The sequence below is a fragment of the Periplaneta americana genome, chromosome 12 (assembly GCF_040183065.1).
Source record: "Periplaneta americana isolate PAMFEO1 chromosome 12, P.americana_PAMFEO1_priV1, whole genome shotgun sequence".
Taxonomy (NCBI): Eukaryota; Metazoa; Arthropoda; class Insecta; order Blattodea; family Blattidae; genus Periplaneta; species Periplaneta americana.
The window spans coordinates 173,426,530-173,444,284 of record NC_091128.1 but is presented as its reverse complement, the minus strand read 5'-3'; the positions used below and the strand labels follow the sequence as shown (position 1 = coordinate 173,444,284).

Sequence of the window (17,755 nt, the reverse complement as noted above, 5' to 3'; positions counted from 1 at the left end):
AAATCATCCTGCATAGTATTCAAAACTGCATGTCCTTAACCTTCAAAACGCACGACTAATCGTGATACTACTGCGATCATATTGTATCATCCTATTAAAAATTGCATTTGATCTTTCTGCAACTACAGAAAAAAATACAAGGAATTCAATCTGGATAGTCCCTTCCCTATAAAAAGAAACAGATTGGTGGCTGCATATCCTGTTTTTAGCGTACGGTTCTTAAATACTAATGATTAAAGAGGCCAATATTCACCTTCGACATCCCGGTAGTTCCTATTTTTTTTATTCGTGCACCTCGTTCTCAAAGTTCTCGTTTAGGTTCATGAACATTCAATTTACTCGTATCTATATTCTGCACACTGCAGATTTCCCCATCCATCTCGGGGAATCGCTCAATATTATACCGGTACAGGTCTACGTTAGTATTTAATGTAAATTAAATTAAATTACGAGGTAAGAAAATATTGAATTATATTAAACTACGATGAAAGAGTAATGGAACGGAGAAAAATTATCTCCGGCGCCGGGATTTGAACCCGGGTTTTCAGCTCTACGTGCTGATGCTTTATCCGCTAAGCCACACCGGATACAACTCCGATGCCGGTTAGAATCGTCTCAGATTAAGCTCCAACTCTTGGGTTCCCTCTAGTGGCCGCCCTCTGCACTACGTCATAGATGTCTATGAACGCAGGACCGAAGTCCACACATGTGCTGAGGTGCACTTGATATGAGTGACTAGTTGGCGGGATCCGACGGAATAAGCGCCGTCCTGCGTTCATAGACATCTATGACTTAGTGCAGAGGGCGGCCACTAGAGGGAACCCAAGAGTTGGAGCTTAATCTGAGACGATTCTAACCGGCGTCGGAGTTGTATCCGGTGTGGCTTAGTGGATAAAGCATCAGCACATAGAGCTGAAAACCCGGGTTCAAATCCCGGCGCCAGAGAGAATTTTTCTCCGTTCCATTACTCTTTCATCGTATGATGACGCAGAATATCTGCATGGAAATATCATATGTACTTCGGTACATTAAAATAATATATATGATATGCGTAAATCACTTCGTGATTTAAGACGGCGCTTATTCCGTCGGATCCCGGCCAACTAGTCACTCATATCAAGTGCACCTCAGCACATGTGTGGACTTCGGTCCTGCGTTCATAGACATCTATGACGTATTGCAGAGGGCGGCCACTAGAGGGAACCCAAGAGTTGGAGCTTAATCTGAGACGATTCTAACCGGCGTCGGAGTTGTATCCGGTGTGGCTTAGTGGATAAAGCATCAGCACGTAGAGCTGAAAACCCGGGTTCAAATTCCGGCGCCGGAGATAATTTTTCTCCGTTCCATTACTCTTTCATCGTATGATGACGCAGAATATCTGCATGGAAATATCATATGTACTTCGGTACATTAAAATAATATATATATTAAACTAGCCGTACCCGTGCGCTCCGCTGCACCCGTTAGGAATAAATATAAAGTAATTACATAATTAAAATAGGACGTTTGATCCAGGGAACATTCGTGTTTGATAGAAGGATAAATCGTTTAATATGTTACTTAATTTAAATTGTATTTAAAATATTAAAATGCGGTCATTTTGATCCAGAGACCACATATTTGGTGCAATGACAATTCCTTTAACATGTTTCTTAATTGTTATTACCAATTATTTTTGGAAAAGCGAAAATTAACAGAAAAATTTTGGCTACAGATTTATTATTATGTTTATATTATATTGTATTATGTAAAAAGTGTGTTGATAACGGATGTACTCGAATTAGAAAGTTTTTAATTTGTTGCTGGAGCTCTTGAATCTCAGGAGGAACAACTTTTACAACAGCGCAACATAATCTGCTTGGCTCATAACCCAATTTTTTTGCATTGCATTTATTGCACATATATTTTATGTATTTTAACACGATTCAATTGAGCATAGTTAAAATTTCAATTATAAAATAATGCATTGCTAAGCTAACGTACTATTACTGCATACTAAATCAATACACTCTCGTTGTTCGCTAATTCTCTGAGATAAAAATTAATATGTTCATAAACATTATTTTAAGAAATACAGGAAATGAATATACAGAATAACCTATCAAGTTTTCTGTGCATAAAAAGCTATTTTAATCTTACCTGTCCTCAATTCACTCACAAGTTACTGTAATAACATTATAGCATTATGTCCATCCAGAGAAACTACACTTTCCAATGATGAAATAATAATTAATTATACAAATCGGTTAATTTAGCTTTCGATATTACTTCATACAAACACAGAAACATTGTCTGTAAGCTATGTTTCATAGCTTTCGATTGTTGTGTCCAAGGCCCCTTATAGACGAAGTCATTTGTTTTTTATTTCAATACACCGCCTTAGATGGCAGTTATTTTAATTTTTAAACTCATTTATCTCATTAAATATCAGTCCTATCAAAATGTTTGAAAGAATAAAACGTATCAGAAATAATGTTTAAAGAAACTTTTGTTATATAATATTTTTCACAAAAATCAATAATAAGCGAGATATTTCGATTTATTTAATTCAGGCTCACTTATAACACCCCTTTTAAATAACGTGTTTTGAATGCCATATAGCCTAAAATGTAAGTTACAACGAACTTAATTTATATTCCAATTTTCATCGAAATCCGTTCAGCTATTATTGCGTGAAAAGGTAACAAACATACAGACAGATAGACAGACAGACATACATACATACATACAAACAAAAATGTCAAAAAAGTGATTTTCGGTTTCACGGTGGTTAATTATATATGTTAGGACCAATTATTTTTGGAAAATCGAAAATTACCAGAAAAATTTTGGCTACAGATTTATTATTAGTATAGATTATACTAGGTTATACAAAATAATTGCAAATATAATTTTGACACGCACAGAAAACCAATAAGCGGGAAAACGTAATCAACTGTAGCATATGACATAACATAGCCCTACAATATGTTGCGCCGTATGGAGCGCTCCTGCCATCTAGCGGTAAAACTTCGCATAAGATATCCCTGTAGATGCTATAGAGTTATCAACAACGGAAAAAAAAAATCTTTATTACAAGCAGCGCAGAGAGCTTGGACTCGTTTCGCTGGCATTATCACCTTCGCCTCACTCATAATGACGCTAGATAGTCATCGCAGTTGATGAAGCGTCGTAAAATAAACCAATTAAAACACTGTTCCATTCCATAGCAATAAATTACCTGCTGCAGAACGTCCTATTGTTTGGCACATGTGGTCATTTGAAGGAGTCGTGGAGAAGCTGAATTTTGTTAGGAATTATATGACGTAGATACGAAGAATCGGTCAAGTGCCAGGAAATAGTGTCGAGGTAACTATGATTGACTTCTCGTGACGGCAGTCAGGAGGCTTTGCATCTCGCATTGAATCTTCTTCATGCGATATTCCTAGAAGTTGAGTTTCCTGTGTTAAAATGTTTTCAAAACTTTCGCTGTGTAATTGAGTTTGTTCAAACAAACATTCCTAATGTAGATACCCTGCTATAGCACCAACGTTCCATAATAACTAAACTCCAAGCAGTACATTGTTCGACAATAAATATCCCACTACAGTCTGTCCGCTCTTAGTCTGGATCATAATATAAACATTAACCACGTGCAAGTAACCGCAATACATTCTACTCACAGAAAAGTGGTGCACAGTCTAAATTTACGTACAAATGGAACACAAACTAATTGGTCTGGTGAGTACATTGGCGTTCTAAGATATCCGATCTCCACTAACTGATATCGATCATTTGTTCGTCTAACCACAATCTAGTATATACAGTCACGAAGCTTGAGTTGTTGAGGGTACTAGGAACAATAGACTGTGCCGGTACTATTTCGCATTGTCTGAAATGAGGCGATAGTAGCGATCCTAGTGGTTAGCAATTATCTATGAATGCATTTTCCCTACGTATTGACCTTCATGACTGTATATACTAGACTGTGGTGTAACTGTGGCTTGTTTAGTTATTACTTCCATCAATGGATGGCGAAGATAATAGTCAGGGTCGCCAATTGCACATAAATATACCTGCGTTGTAGAATTTAAAAATTTCATCTCCAGCTAGTGATTATAAAACAACAATGGTTTTAGCGGGAAATGGCTGATATTGTGTATTATGAGAATAAGTTATGCTTAATTTACATAATTTTCCTCAACACTTTTTTACTCGTCACAATAATAGTGCCACCTATTGAGAGCTAGCGGAAATATTTCAAAGTTTGTCCATTTCTTATATTTTGGTTCTGACTCATCCTGTGCTTAAAATTTTTGCTTACACGATCAGAAAAGTCTAGGTCAGATATCTTTGAACGCAGTGTACACGTCTGGATTTTTGGCGGTTGGATACATTTTGTTTTATTTATGTCATTACCCGTTCTAAGAGTGAAGGGAGCTTAGCGGCAACGAATCTAAGATAATGCATTCGAAAACCATCAGAAGTCCATGCCCCATTCTGTATTATTTGTAGAGTTTGGTAGGTTATAAAACTTACCCGTGAAGATTTTTTCATTTCAAGCATTTTTATATAGATAATGGTTACTACTCATTACTCATATTTCTGCAAAAGCGAGTGTGCCAGGTTAATATTAATCATCCAATCTTCAAAGAAATAAAATATATCAGGACTGGCGCTGAACAGTAACCTGAACACAAGTTTCAGGGCCGGTTTGTCCAAGTATTGTTAGAAGACTTAACGACTGTTAAACCTTCAACAGTTTGTTAAATACAGTTTTTCCATTTGTTCAAAACCAGTTTGGCTTAACAGTTTCTTAACCGTTTGTTAACTTTAAATGTAGGATTTCAGGCCGTTAACTCATTTAACAAACAGTTAAACATGGTGGATAACACCACAGCTGTTCAGACAAAAGTTGTGAAAGTAACATGTTATGTTTCTCTTTGAGGAATGTTTAGAGTAAGGGATGGTTTCACCAAGCTTCAGTAAATCAGTCCAAATGAAACATTAACTAGTACTGAACATTGAAATATTTACACGATTACGTTTGTATGTGAGCTGTGTCCGTAGACTTCAAGCCTAGCAGCTATATGTGCCTCGTCGCGCTGGTTACGTCATTACAACCCGATGGAGTAGGCAGGAGCGTGTTGGCTTGCCATACAAGGGGCCCGTGTTTGGTTCTCAACGATAACTTTTTTTTTTTAACGTAACTAATTTTTATACATGTTACCTTTCTTCTTTTTTTCAATTTTGTGTACTGGAACGAATTATTTTGCAACTCTGGCTCCACTAGGAGAATTTAAAAAACTCTTGTGAGATCAATTTTCTTCCCGAAATAAAACAAAGCTAAACAAACAAATTAAAGAAAAATAAAAGAAATACGCATGTGGATCCAATACATTGTCTACATGCCACCGGCGTCTATCACTGCCTGGCATTTTCGGGGCATTGAGTCCACCAGATCGCGGAAATAGTTCTGGTCCTTGGCGAAATCTTCCCGGGTAATCAGAACTTGATCCCAGAACTGATGTGGATTTTGAGATGGGATGTCTCGATATTTGTCAATCCTCTTCTTTTTCATGCTTTTCCGTGAACCGTCTTTGAACGTTTATGGCGGTGTGCGCGGGGTGATTATCCTGCTGGAAAATTAAATTTCCATCGGAAAGAAAACGATTATAAATTCCAAGAATCCAGCTCTTTCGCTTCTGTTTTAAAGCCAGTGCAAACATATCTTATCACTAGCTATAATATAATTCTAATAAATGAAAGTTAATATACCAATTAAGTTTTGTTATGTTTGAATGCACATTATGTATTAATTTACTAATATTTCTTAGGTACCGGTATGTAGTTATAATAATCACTTTCATGTCTTAAAATAAAACTCAGTTGTATGCTACCTAGTTGAAATAGGCCACTTGTTCCAATTCACTAGCTACTATTAACTCTAGATTCTATGTTACTAGCTCTTCAACTATAGCCGATGTCAACAGTGCTTCAAAATACGCAGTGAGTAAATAATAAAATGTTTCAGCAGCAATTGCTTCTTTAGGACGAAATTACATATAATTTATACATGAACCTAAATTAGAGAATTTTATATGATACGGAATTCTCCTCGGGGTTTTCTGTACAGTTGACTACACACACATTCGTGTAATTATTGTCACCTGGTGGTCATAATGCTGAGATTTTTCTAAACAGAAATTCATATTTAGCATTATAAAATGTAACCATACATAATAATTATTATTATTCAATAGCAGTCAATGCAACTTTCATTTATCAACTCTCTGTACTGTATGAATCATGGCTACTGTAACAGGTTACGAATTTACACATGTTTCATGACTTACTCTACAGTACAGAATTTAAATAATAATATCAGCCAATAAGAAGTTGTCTTATATATGCAAAATCATTACCAACTGCTGTTGAGTAGTTAGAATAGTATTAACGACAGTTAAAGTTAAGTGTTGGTTATTTTAAACGAAATTATGTTGGAAAAATGGAAAACATCTTAACAAAACGTTAAAAATAAACCAGCTGTTAATTTAACACTTGTTAAGCCAAATTAAACATTACTTGGAAAAACTGGCCATCAGCGTCACATTGTTGACAAGTAACTCCACCAGTTAGCACAACCATAAAGCACCAATAAATGCTAGAGAGTTAACGAAAGAAAAAAGAACAAAGAATCCTGCACTAAAATTATGCACAAATCTGTTTCTTATGTCAGATTAAAGCTGATTAAATAATCTATATTTTGAATAAGACCAGCTTCATGGTCTAGTGGTCAGAGCTTCTGGCTGTAGTTCATGAGGTCCCGGGTTCGATTCCGGGTTAGAGCACAGGAATTTTTCCTTAAAGGGGATTATTCCTGTGTTCGTCCATGGTCTGGAATTTAAGTTAAGTTTAGATTTAAGACCTCTCCTGGCACCACATTATCATAATCATCCTATCACATCATCGGGGTAATGTAACTCCGCCTTCCAGGCGCCCCAACCTCAGAAGTGGGTTACAACTAAGCCACGGCCAGGAGAGAAGACCAGAAATGTCGAAAAGAATATTTCTGCAAATTGTCTATATAAAACATTGACAAGTTTTGGTCGTTCTGTAACGCCAGGCACAAAATTTAATACACAATGTTCCGCTTATAAGTATAATAAAAGAAATAGTTATAACCAAAGCTCGGAACTTGGGGACTTGTGTCGTGTACAACGTACACAAAGCTCACGCTGCAAGTGCTCAGGGACAGTCGTGTGTACTAAGAAAGTGGCCACAACTAATGGCAGGAAGACGGACGAAGACACTGTTATGTCGAAGCCAATGACATTCAGAGAATTAAAGGTAAACGGTCTGTTTGAGGAATTAGAAAATACGTGTTATTCGAATGGGTATTATAGAAGTTTGAAAATATATATTTTTTTTAATTCTAGATACAGAATTTCGTGGAGAATTCGGAGGAGATACATAATTTTTTTTCGAATGGAGAGTTTATATTTTGTAAGTTGTGCCACACACAAACTAGAGGCTGGAAACGGAATTCATTGAAAGACAAATTGGAGAAAAATCTGTTCATAGCCATGGATCGAGACGTAGAGGGGCTTGCCCTACTAGTGACACACAAATTGAAAATTATTTTCGAGAAAAATTTAGGATATACTTATCTTTCTCAGATACGAGATCAGCTAGCAACTGCTGAAAATCGAACAGAAAACAGTAACAGTGAAAAAATTCAGTACTTTATGTCTGCTACCGAAAAATCTTCGAATGTAGGTAGTCATACACTGTAATAAAATGTACACAGCAGAACAGTAATTTGATATATTTCTCATGTTTATTTTTATTATATATATGCTATGAAATTACGTGTTTCAACCTACCATAATATTATCAATATGTTGTTGCAGCCAGAAACAACTTTTGTAGCAGACCTGACAGTACCTCCGTGCTGGAAGCGGGAGTTTGTTGACATTGAAGTCCGGTCGCTTAGCCACGTGCAAAGACACAAGTCCCCAAGTTCCGAGCTTTGGTTATAACGTCAAAAGTACGCGTTCAAATGGAAAAGGTTGGCACCATTTTAAACAGGAGGTCTGAAAGTTTTAATGCATTGTTTGTTGTTGTTGTTCTTGAGCTTATCCTGAAACAGATGAACTATTTCTTAGAATATTCACTTTCTTCACTATTTTCATGAAACGAAGTAGTTGAAGATTATCCCTATATCTCAATAATGCTCTACTTCTCTAAAAAGTAATGAGCAGTACCGAAAGAATTTTCATTTCATTTGTAGCAACATTATTTGTTAAAAAATGTTCTGTGAATTATTATTTTTCTGGAATAGGATTATTCTGAGGTGAATGTTACTGTAAAAGAACTTCCTGTTATTTTCTGTTTATTCTCGTAAATACTGACTGATACAGCAGCTTCATCTGTAGGAGAACGGGAAATGTTCCAAAAATACTTTTGTAAAGTCACAGTCATGAATAAATATATATTATTTCTATCCAAAACTCAAACATGTTTTTTGAAATACCGTAATACTTAACACTTCCATTAAACAATTCGTGTCCTCTTAGTAATTACTAGATTCTTATCAATAAACAAACGTGTATTAATGGAAAGAAGTCGATTACACTTCTCCAAGCGATTGCATATGAACTGACTGAAAGGAACTGCAAGGATGTGGCACGGGTAATTTATTTCAGAAATAATTATGCTTCTGTACGTCACTGAGGATCAGGCGCTGTCCTGGCATAGCCGAATTTCTGAAGGACCTTCTTAATATCCTGGTATACAGTAGGATCTTCAATTGTTCCCGAAATCTGTGAACAGAAGACGCACACATAACCTTTTAAGACAGTTTTATTTAGTGAAACAATGGAATAAAATGTCTGATAGCAAACCATATGCGAATATAAGAATGAGAGCTACGAAGGTGATAAGAACTTTCACAGAAATTCAGTTCCTGTTGTAATATTAATGTTCATTGTTTATTTTCTTGAATTATTTTCCAAAATAACACTTAAAATGAAATTATTTAATGTACACTCAATTAAGAAGATGAAGCTTCGTTTTCGGATAGCACACAAAATTAATTTTAACATGTAACGCATACAATAAAACCTAAAAAAAAAAAATTAAAATATTTTGTTGAACGGAAATTATAATGACGTTGCCATGGGAATGCTTATTGGTACGTCACATCCGACAAACCCGTGGCTAACGAGAGCGATAAACCCATGTGAACGAGACCATTGCTATACACAAGGGGAGTCCGCATTACATAACCTCGTTGGAAGATTTCATTATAATCCATGGTGGGGTTGCAATATATTAAAGAAAAATAATGTTATTCAATTGTGCTTTGACATGGACGCGAAACAGCATAATACATGTGTAACTATAGAATGTTAATTTAATACAAGTTTGACATTACTTACTTACAGATAGATAAATAACAATAACAACATTAATGGAATATTCTCAGGTGCTTATATAGGGTAAAGTTGCCTAATTCCTTGATACGTTTTTTTCACTGAATATCACGGGATTGGGTACCTTGCTAGAAGTTCACTGATGTCTCAAAAGTAGCTGAAAGATTCACTCTTTCGATGACACTGTGATCGAAAGGCAAAGCTTTGACTGACATTCAGTTTAAAAAAGTATCACGGGATTAGGTAACTTTACCCTACAGAGTGTCTGACTTAAGACGTTCATTTTTGCTTAGGCAGCCCAAATAACAGTCGAGGCATGTGGGAGGTATTTAAAGGTTTTTCGTAGGTGGAATCAGGGATGGATATAACGTTCGCTGACATCATCGCGTGAATGTTACAAATTTTAGTCTTCGTATGATAATTTTATATTAAACAAGTGCTGTCAATCTGTTATGTTAATTATTTATTATCTTTCTCTTTTCAAAATGTTTATTTCAGTCTTGGATAATGTTTTATAGAGTTATTTGCTCTTCTTATAGTTTCTATAACATAATCTATACTAATAATAAATCTGTAGCCGAAATTTTTCTGGTAATTTTCGATTTTCCAAAAATAACTGGTCCTAACATATATCATTAACCACCCTGAAACCGAAAATCGCATTTTTGAAATTTTTGTTTGTATGTCTGTCTGTATGTTTGTTACCTTTTCACGCGATAATGGCTGAACAGATTTCGATCAAAATTGGAATATAAATTAAGTTCGTTGTAACTTAGATTTTAGGCTATATGGCATTCAAAATACATTATTTGAAAGGGGGGTTATAAGGGGGCCTGAATTAAATAAATCGAAATATCTAGCTTATTATTGATTTTTGCGAAAAATGTTACATAACAAAAGTTTCTTTAAAAATGAATTCCGATAAGTTTTATTCTTTACAAAATTTTGATAGGACTGATATTTAATGAGATAAATGAGTTTTAAAATTAAAATAACTGCCATCTAAGACGGTGCAATGAATTAAGAACAAATGACGTCGTTTATAAGGGGCCTTAGACAACAACAATCGAAACAGGGGCCTTGGACATCAACAATCGAAAGCTATTAAACATAGCCTACAGAGAATGTTTCTGTGTTTGTATGAAGTAATATCAGAAGCTAAATTAACCGATTTGTATAATTAATTATTATTTCACCATTGGAAAGTGTAGTTTCTCTAGATGGACATAATGCTATAATGTTATTACAGTAACGTCTGAGTAAATCGAGGACAGGCAAGATTAAAATAGATTCTTATGCACAGAAAATTTGATAGGCTATTTTGTACATTCGTTTTCTGTATTTCTTAAAATAATATTTATGTACACTCATTCTAATCTCAGAGAATTAACGAACAACGAGAGTGTATTGATTTAGTATGCAGTAATAGTACGTTAGCTTAGGAATCCATTATTTTATAATTCAAATTTTAACTGTGCTCAATTGAATCGTGTTAAAATACATAAAATATATATGCATTAAATGCAGTGCAAAAAAAATTGGGTAATGAGCGAAGCAGATTACCTTGCGCTGTTGTAAAAGTTGTTCCCTGGATCAAACGTCCTATTATAATTATGTAATTACTTTATATTTATTTCTAACAGGTGCAGCGGAGCGCACGGGTACGGCTAGTTTTCTTAACAAGAAAGTTATATCCAATCCTTCCAATTAATTTATTTGTTCTCTTTCATTGGGATAAGCAACGTATCTTTAAATAACAGATGGCCCAGAATTTTAACACAGTTTATTAGTTTATTTAAATATATTTTGAATAATTATGTTACGCCTAGTGACACTATCATGAAAACATTAAAATTTGAGTAGACTAAGAACTGTGAAAGACTATATGGTTTAAAACATATCGATGGCCCAGAACCAGACTGTTCCACGTCCATTTTATTATTTTTTTTTTTCAGGAGAGCAATTTTAAGCTCCTGACGTTCAAAGCTTCATGAAACAATTTGGAATAGCTTCATAGCAACCTTATGGGGAGGAATATTTACAATTTTGTTCGATTCATATATGCAGACAGTCCACACCTGTGGAGTAACGGTCAGCGCGTCTGGCTGCGAGACCAGGTGGCCCGGGTTCGAATCTCGGTCGGGGCAAGTTACTTGGTTGAGGTTTTTTCCGGGGTTTTCCCTCAACCCAATACGAGCAAATGCTGGGTAACTTTCGGTGCTGGACCCCGGACTCATTTCACCGGCATTATCACCTTCATCTCATTCAGACGCTAAATAACCTAGATGTTGATACAGCGTCGTAAAATTACCCAATAAAAAAAATATATATGCAGACAAGAACTGGAACGCAATGAAACACAGATTTCTTTCTTATAAAAAATTGGACTTAGAACAGTCTGGTTCTCAGCCATCGATAGGAGATCGATAACATTCCGCATGGAGTTGGTCGATATGACATAGTTTGCTTCCTGGAACATCTTATATTTAACCTAATTCTTGTCTCGCTATCTTCCACTTTCGCTGTTACGAGTTTCAGATATTCAAACTGTGAATGTTTACCGACGTAGTATTCGAGCTTTTATAGCTACTGCTGAGGAATATTCTGGTTAATATCACAGTCTACTATATACAGTCGCGAAGCTCAATATGTAGTAAAAATGCAAACATGAGTAGTTGCCCACCACTAGGATCGCTACTATCGCCTCATCATCGCAGATCTCTCTCCTAGCAGACGACAAAATATGTTACACTTTCGTTGTCGTGTTCTTTTGGAAAAATTAACACCTTCCTTCCATTATTGAAATATTAAATGCATAAAGTTAATTTATTATTTTAATGAAGTATATTAAATTCCACCATAAACTCGAAGATACCTGCAAGAAATAAGTTAATATAATTTTTGTTTGTGCAAAACGAACTGAAATTAACAATAATAGCTTCACTCATTCAAGATTATAGCGATAATTAACTATGAATTGAAACCAATAAATATTAATTTGCACTTCTCTTTACAACAATAATAATGGAATTATGAATTAATGGAGTAACTTGCGTGTACCGGTACTTGTAGTGTAGGCTTACGTAGTTAACAAAGTGAGATGAGGTTAAGCAATAATAATCACACCAGAATTGGAAATAAAACGTGATCAATAAATTTTATTGTAACAGACTTTTTCTACGTCTCTAGTAAAGCAACAAATAAAAATAACAACAAAATTAACGGCTATAATTAAAAACATATCCTTTGAAGAAAAAAGTAGGCCTAAGCAATAATAATCCCATCAGAATTGAAAATAAAACGTGATCAATAAATTTCATTAAAACAAACTTAATTTGTCTACGTCTCTAGTAAAATATTATTATTCCAATTATTGTATTTTAGCCATTAACATTTTCATTACAACCAATAACGAACATTTCACAAGCATCAATGTGAAATACGCAACGAGCTAGCACTCGATGGAAATACGACACAGTCCAAAGTCGACCGTGGACAGTCTATTGTTTCTAGTTGCTAACCGCTTGGAGCGCTTTATCACGAGATTTGCAAAAAATCACGTCAAGCTTCTCGACTGTATATAGTAGACTGTGTTAATATGATGTTGCGATGGAATGCGGATTTACAATTTAAAATAGTAGTAATTACAGACGTGGACAAATTATTAGACTAAAACGTTTTTCTTTGAAACATAATATAATTCCTCATATCAAATATCAGTATAATTCACAGAGTCTCTATTGTTGTGTATATGATTGTTTACATCTTCTGGTTTATTTTCCCCATGGTTAAGTATATTTTGTCTGGCTGTGTTGGTACCACTGGTGTTTTAATTATATACTGCAAAAGATATGCAACAGTCTGTTCTCCCATGGCCTGCAAGAAGACCGGACATGAACGAAATTGAAAATCTGTGATCTATACTGAAGAAGAAAGTGAACAAAAAGAGGCTTACAACGAAACATGGACTCATTTAAGCACTGTCTGGTATCTGGCTAAATGATTCTGATATTCAAAGAAAGTGTCAAACTTTGGTTTCCAGGATCCCTGACAAAATCAACGTGTTAATAAAGTATAAGGGAATGTTCACAAAATATTAATAACCTCCAGACTCAATTTTCTGTTCATTATTTCTGTGCAAAATACATTTTTGTTCATTATTTCTGCCGATAAATACAGCTTTGTTGTACATATAATTATTTTAGTCTGATAATTTGTCCACGTCTGTAGAATATTCTAGAATCACCTGGAATCAAAGTTAGAAATAAAAAAATGCGAAAGGAAGGGAAGATTGTAGATTAACGAATCTGCTGTGTTAACATGCACCTATGACTACTGATTGAGGTACCTTGACGAACTTGTTCCTCGCAAGGTCTGCGATGGACCGCCTAGCAGTCTTCCCTGATCTGGTGCGAGGCAGTCCCCTGACTGCAGCGGCAGTCCTGAATGCTGCGATGGGACCTATCAAGTCCCTCACCATCCTCACCAGCTCTTTGGCTATCTCGGATTCCGTCTTCCTGGCACCTAAAAGATAAAATATAATTTCATACTTTTACAAACAAATTCATATTCTTTTCATTCATCGTCTCTCATTGCGCGGACATTTAGGCCTAACAAGTTCACTACTACGTAATTATTGAGCTTAAAGTTTCACTTCTTCCGCGCACAGAGGCTAGACACTCATTATTTTCTTTTCTCTTATTTTTGATTGCTTATGTCGAGAGCGATCCATATAAACCTCTTACGAGTACTGCATGTTTGCGAAATTACAACGAACTAATTACTATTGTTGGCACAGCATATCTTGAGGTACTAAGATGCAACTTCAACATTTTTCCCCCATTACGTGATCACCAGCTGAAATCTACTGCGTGTTCAGTTCAAAGTGTGTCATGGCTCGCTGTATGTCGTCATGTGGCTAGCCGATGAGCCTAGAGAATTCAATCTTCCTACACTTCCGCAGAGGCGTATTACCTAAATGCGAGAGAAGTTGCCTAGCAAGTACGGCGTTCATTCTGAAGTACGCAGAGTCCGTGGATACCCACGGACTCTGGAAGTACGAGTACGTACCGATACGTGCGATAACGCCGGTAGTGGTAGGAATGTGAACTGTTTGGAAACACGTACTGAGGTGAGTTTTTTTTCTTACTGTCGGGATATGGCGAGAGGGTTAAGACGATTACTTACGTATTTGTCGACATTAACTTGGACGGTCAATATGGACACGGAGCATTTGATTTGTGTTGTGGAATGTTGCGGTATGCAACGGATGATAATAAATACCCTGTGTACGACTTGCCCGCGCAAAACACAGTTCGGAAGAGGTTATGGTAGCACACAGACCGTACAGACCGCCATCTGTTGCTACGACGTTCAAGTTATACCGTACTCGTTCTCAAGTTCAGATTGAACGCCTTGATTAATAGGCAACTTCTCTGACATAAAAGCTGAAACTCGCTTCAAATCGCTGACTCACAACAGTGACGTCATGACACACTTTGAAATGAACACCCAGTAGTGTTTTTGCAGCCCCCAGGTTCACTTCACTACTGGCAACACTTACTTCAACACCCACATGTTCTAGATATCATGATAGTTAGTCATTTTGTGGTTCTTATGTTGGTACACTTGGAATTATTATTCAGGCCTACCTGCTACTCGATTTAAAATGCACTAGATTTATTCAAACGTAATATGTGCGTGTATTTTATATCGCGATTATAATATATATAATATATTCCGGAATTGCGAGTTGTACGTGAAGTTACTATTTCCATCACATCACATAATACAACTCTGTGGTGCAATTATTGTTATTGTTATTATCAGAACTTCCGGTATTGTACGTTTCTAGGTAAGTAGAAATTTTGGAGCATTACATTGCAATATTACAATAAATTAACGTATTAGAATGTTGTGTTGTATTAAGATTCACTGTTATTTAATATGTATTAAGATATTATATTACATAGGCATACTTATATTCTAGAATAGTGAATTTTTGTCGAAGTATTCCCTTAGTCCTGAGGCAAAAGTCGGGATATTAGAATTGTGTAATGCTGATTCAATACATCAACTTGTCAGCATTCCATAATGTTATATAACAATATTATATATATATATATATATATATATATATATATATATATATATATATAATTACATCACCCTTCTCCATTAATCCTGAAATAATAAAAGTACTTAAGTTGTCCTTTCAATTGGTTGAAACAAATCCTTATTATACAAAATTAAAGCTTAATTATTATTTTTGTATAGAGATTGGTCGTGAAAAGTACAGTAAGTATGATTTTTAAATTTTCATTACTTGGTTAGTTAAAAATAAAATTTCACAATTCTCATTGTACTTTTTTATTGTATTTATACATACGTGTCTATATCTATTAAGGAGGAATATGTGCAGCAAAAGAAATGGAAAATAATAGTGATGAATGTAATGTAGTTTTTAAGAATATTTTTTTTTAAGACATGACCATTTAAATTGTTCTTCAAATTTGATTTACGGCGCATAATACCATCTTTCGTGGTCTAAATTGTTTTACTTTTTTTCAGAGTTCGTTTTATTCTGATCTTCCACAATTTTTAAATGCTCTCCACTGACAATTTGTTCAATTTATTGAAAATAATTAATATTAGTGCTTTACGTTCAAAGTTGGTAAGACTGAAGTACGGCCATCTTGGATTTTTTAGTACGTCACTATATGTTGTGCCGAGTATACATACGTTCTGCAATAATAGCCAATATCAATATCAACAATGGACGCGAATCGTGCCAGGGGTACCAATATAAATTCTGCCAGAATCACAGAGATCATAATATTCATTTTCAAGTTTATACAGAGTGGGCCATGGGAATCTGACGATTTTTATCATACAATAAGTTAGTAACAATGGCATATAAAGTGAGTACGTGAGCTCTTATGCGCACGCGCAATGTAAGTTTATGCTACTGTTGTGAAAATGGAGCTATGGAATATGAACAACGTGCTTTTATGTTTAAAAATGCTGACTCAGAGTACAAAATTTTCGTTACTGATCTGATAAAAATTCACAGCAGCTTCATATGCGCTCTCTTCATAATCCACATGTAACAGTCTGGTGTGGCGTTGCCAGTTTTGGAATCATAGATCCTTATTTCTTTGAAGAGAATGCTAAAGCTGTCACAGTGACTTCTGATCGATACATAGAGTTGTTAGGGGACTTCTTTACTCCAGAGCTATATTATCGTGGAATCGATCTCAATGGCGGGGATACAGCCCACACTGCCAACATGTCCATTTCAATGGTTGAAGAAATGTGTCCAAACCATGTCATTTCCAGACGAGGAGACATTCCGTGGCCCGCACGTTCTCCCGAGCTATCAGTATGACTACTTCCTTTGGGATTATCTCAAGTCGTTAAGAAATCAAGGGAAATTAATGGACTCAAGGAGGTTATACAGGAGGAAGTCACAGCTATACCAAACAACATGGTGCAATACAGACTCCAGCAATGTATCTTAAGTGGTGGAGGCCATTTAAGAGGTATGCTATTTAGAAAATTAGGTCATGTTCCAAAATGGAATTCAACACCTATTGTTATATAACAGCATTAAAATTTTACTGCAATTTGTGTCTAATATTGTTAATTTTGTACGTCAAAATCGTCAGGTTCCCATGGTACATCCTGTACCAACTTCCAAAGAGAAATTGAAATTCAATAACACGATAAAGGTTTATATAGTTCGCATTGTACAATAAAATAAAATTATTAACATTTATAGGCAAAAAAAAAAATAAAAACTTCAGTCGAGTGTGTTGTATCCATGTCCAGACAATTAACATGCCGTTCTTCAGCTGCACTCACCAGTCTTAATAACAAAGAGGCATAAAGGAATATCTCCTTTCGTAGGTTCTGGGACACCTATCACAGTCGCGTCTGCTATATCTGGATGACTCAACACAACATCTTCCAGGGCAGATGTAGAAAGACGGTGACCAGCCACGTTTATTACGTCATCATCCCGTGCCATCACGTAAACATATCCTTGATCATCGATAAATCCTGCATCCATAGTGTCATAGAAACCCTGCAAGACAGATGTATATGTGGATTTTATAAGATATAAATAGCGATCTTTTCTGCAGTGGCGGTTCGTGGAGTTTACTCATGGAGGGATTGAATTACCAAAAATAAAATGTCAAGTAACGGTTTTTTAAATTTTAGAATTTCAAAAAATACACAGAGAGAATAATCGCTTACTTTATTAATCTGAACGGACACTTCATTCATTTCGTTCAATCATACACACTTTAAAAGCACCGCAAGCATGTGAAGGAATA

The 17,755-nt window shown here is 35.5% G+C and overlaps 1 protein-coding gene across 6 annotated transcripts in view; it reads right to left on the bottom strand.

Moving 5' to 3' along the window:
* Nucleotides 1–8,357: 8,357 nt before the first annotated feature.
* Nucleotides 8,358–17,755, bottom strand: part of LOC138711203 (acyl-CoA synthetase short-chain family member 3, mitochondrial) — a 330,810-nt gene continuing 321,412 nt past the window's right edge. For all 6 annotated transcript variants that reach the window (XM_069842584.1, XM_069842585.1, XM_069842587.1 and 3 more), the window contains 3 exons: nucleotides 17,280–17,502; nucleotides 13,765–13,940; nucleotides 8,358–8,804 (listed from right to left, as the gene is read on the bottom strand). In XM_069842584.1, the coding sequence (XP_069698685.1) occupies nucleotides 8,709–8,804; nucleotides 13,765–13,940; nucleotides 17,280–17,502 (495 nt within the window). In that variant the 3' untranslated portion in view covers nucleotides 8,358–8,708. The remainder of the gene's footprint in view (nucleotides 8,805–13,764; nucleotides 13,941–17,279; nucleotides 17,503–17,755) is intronic.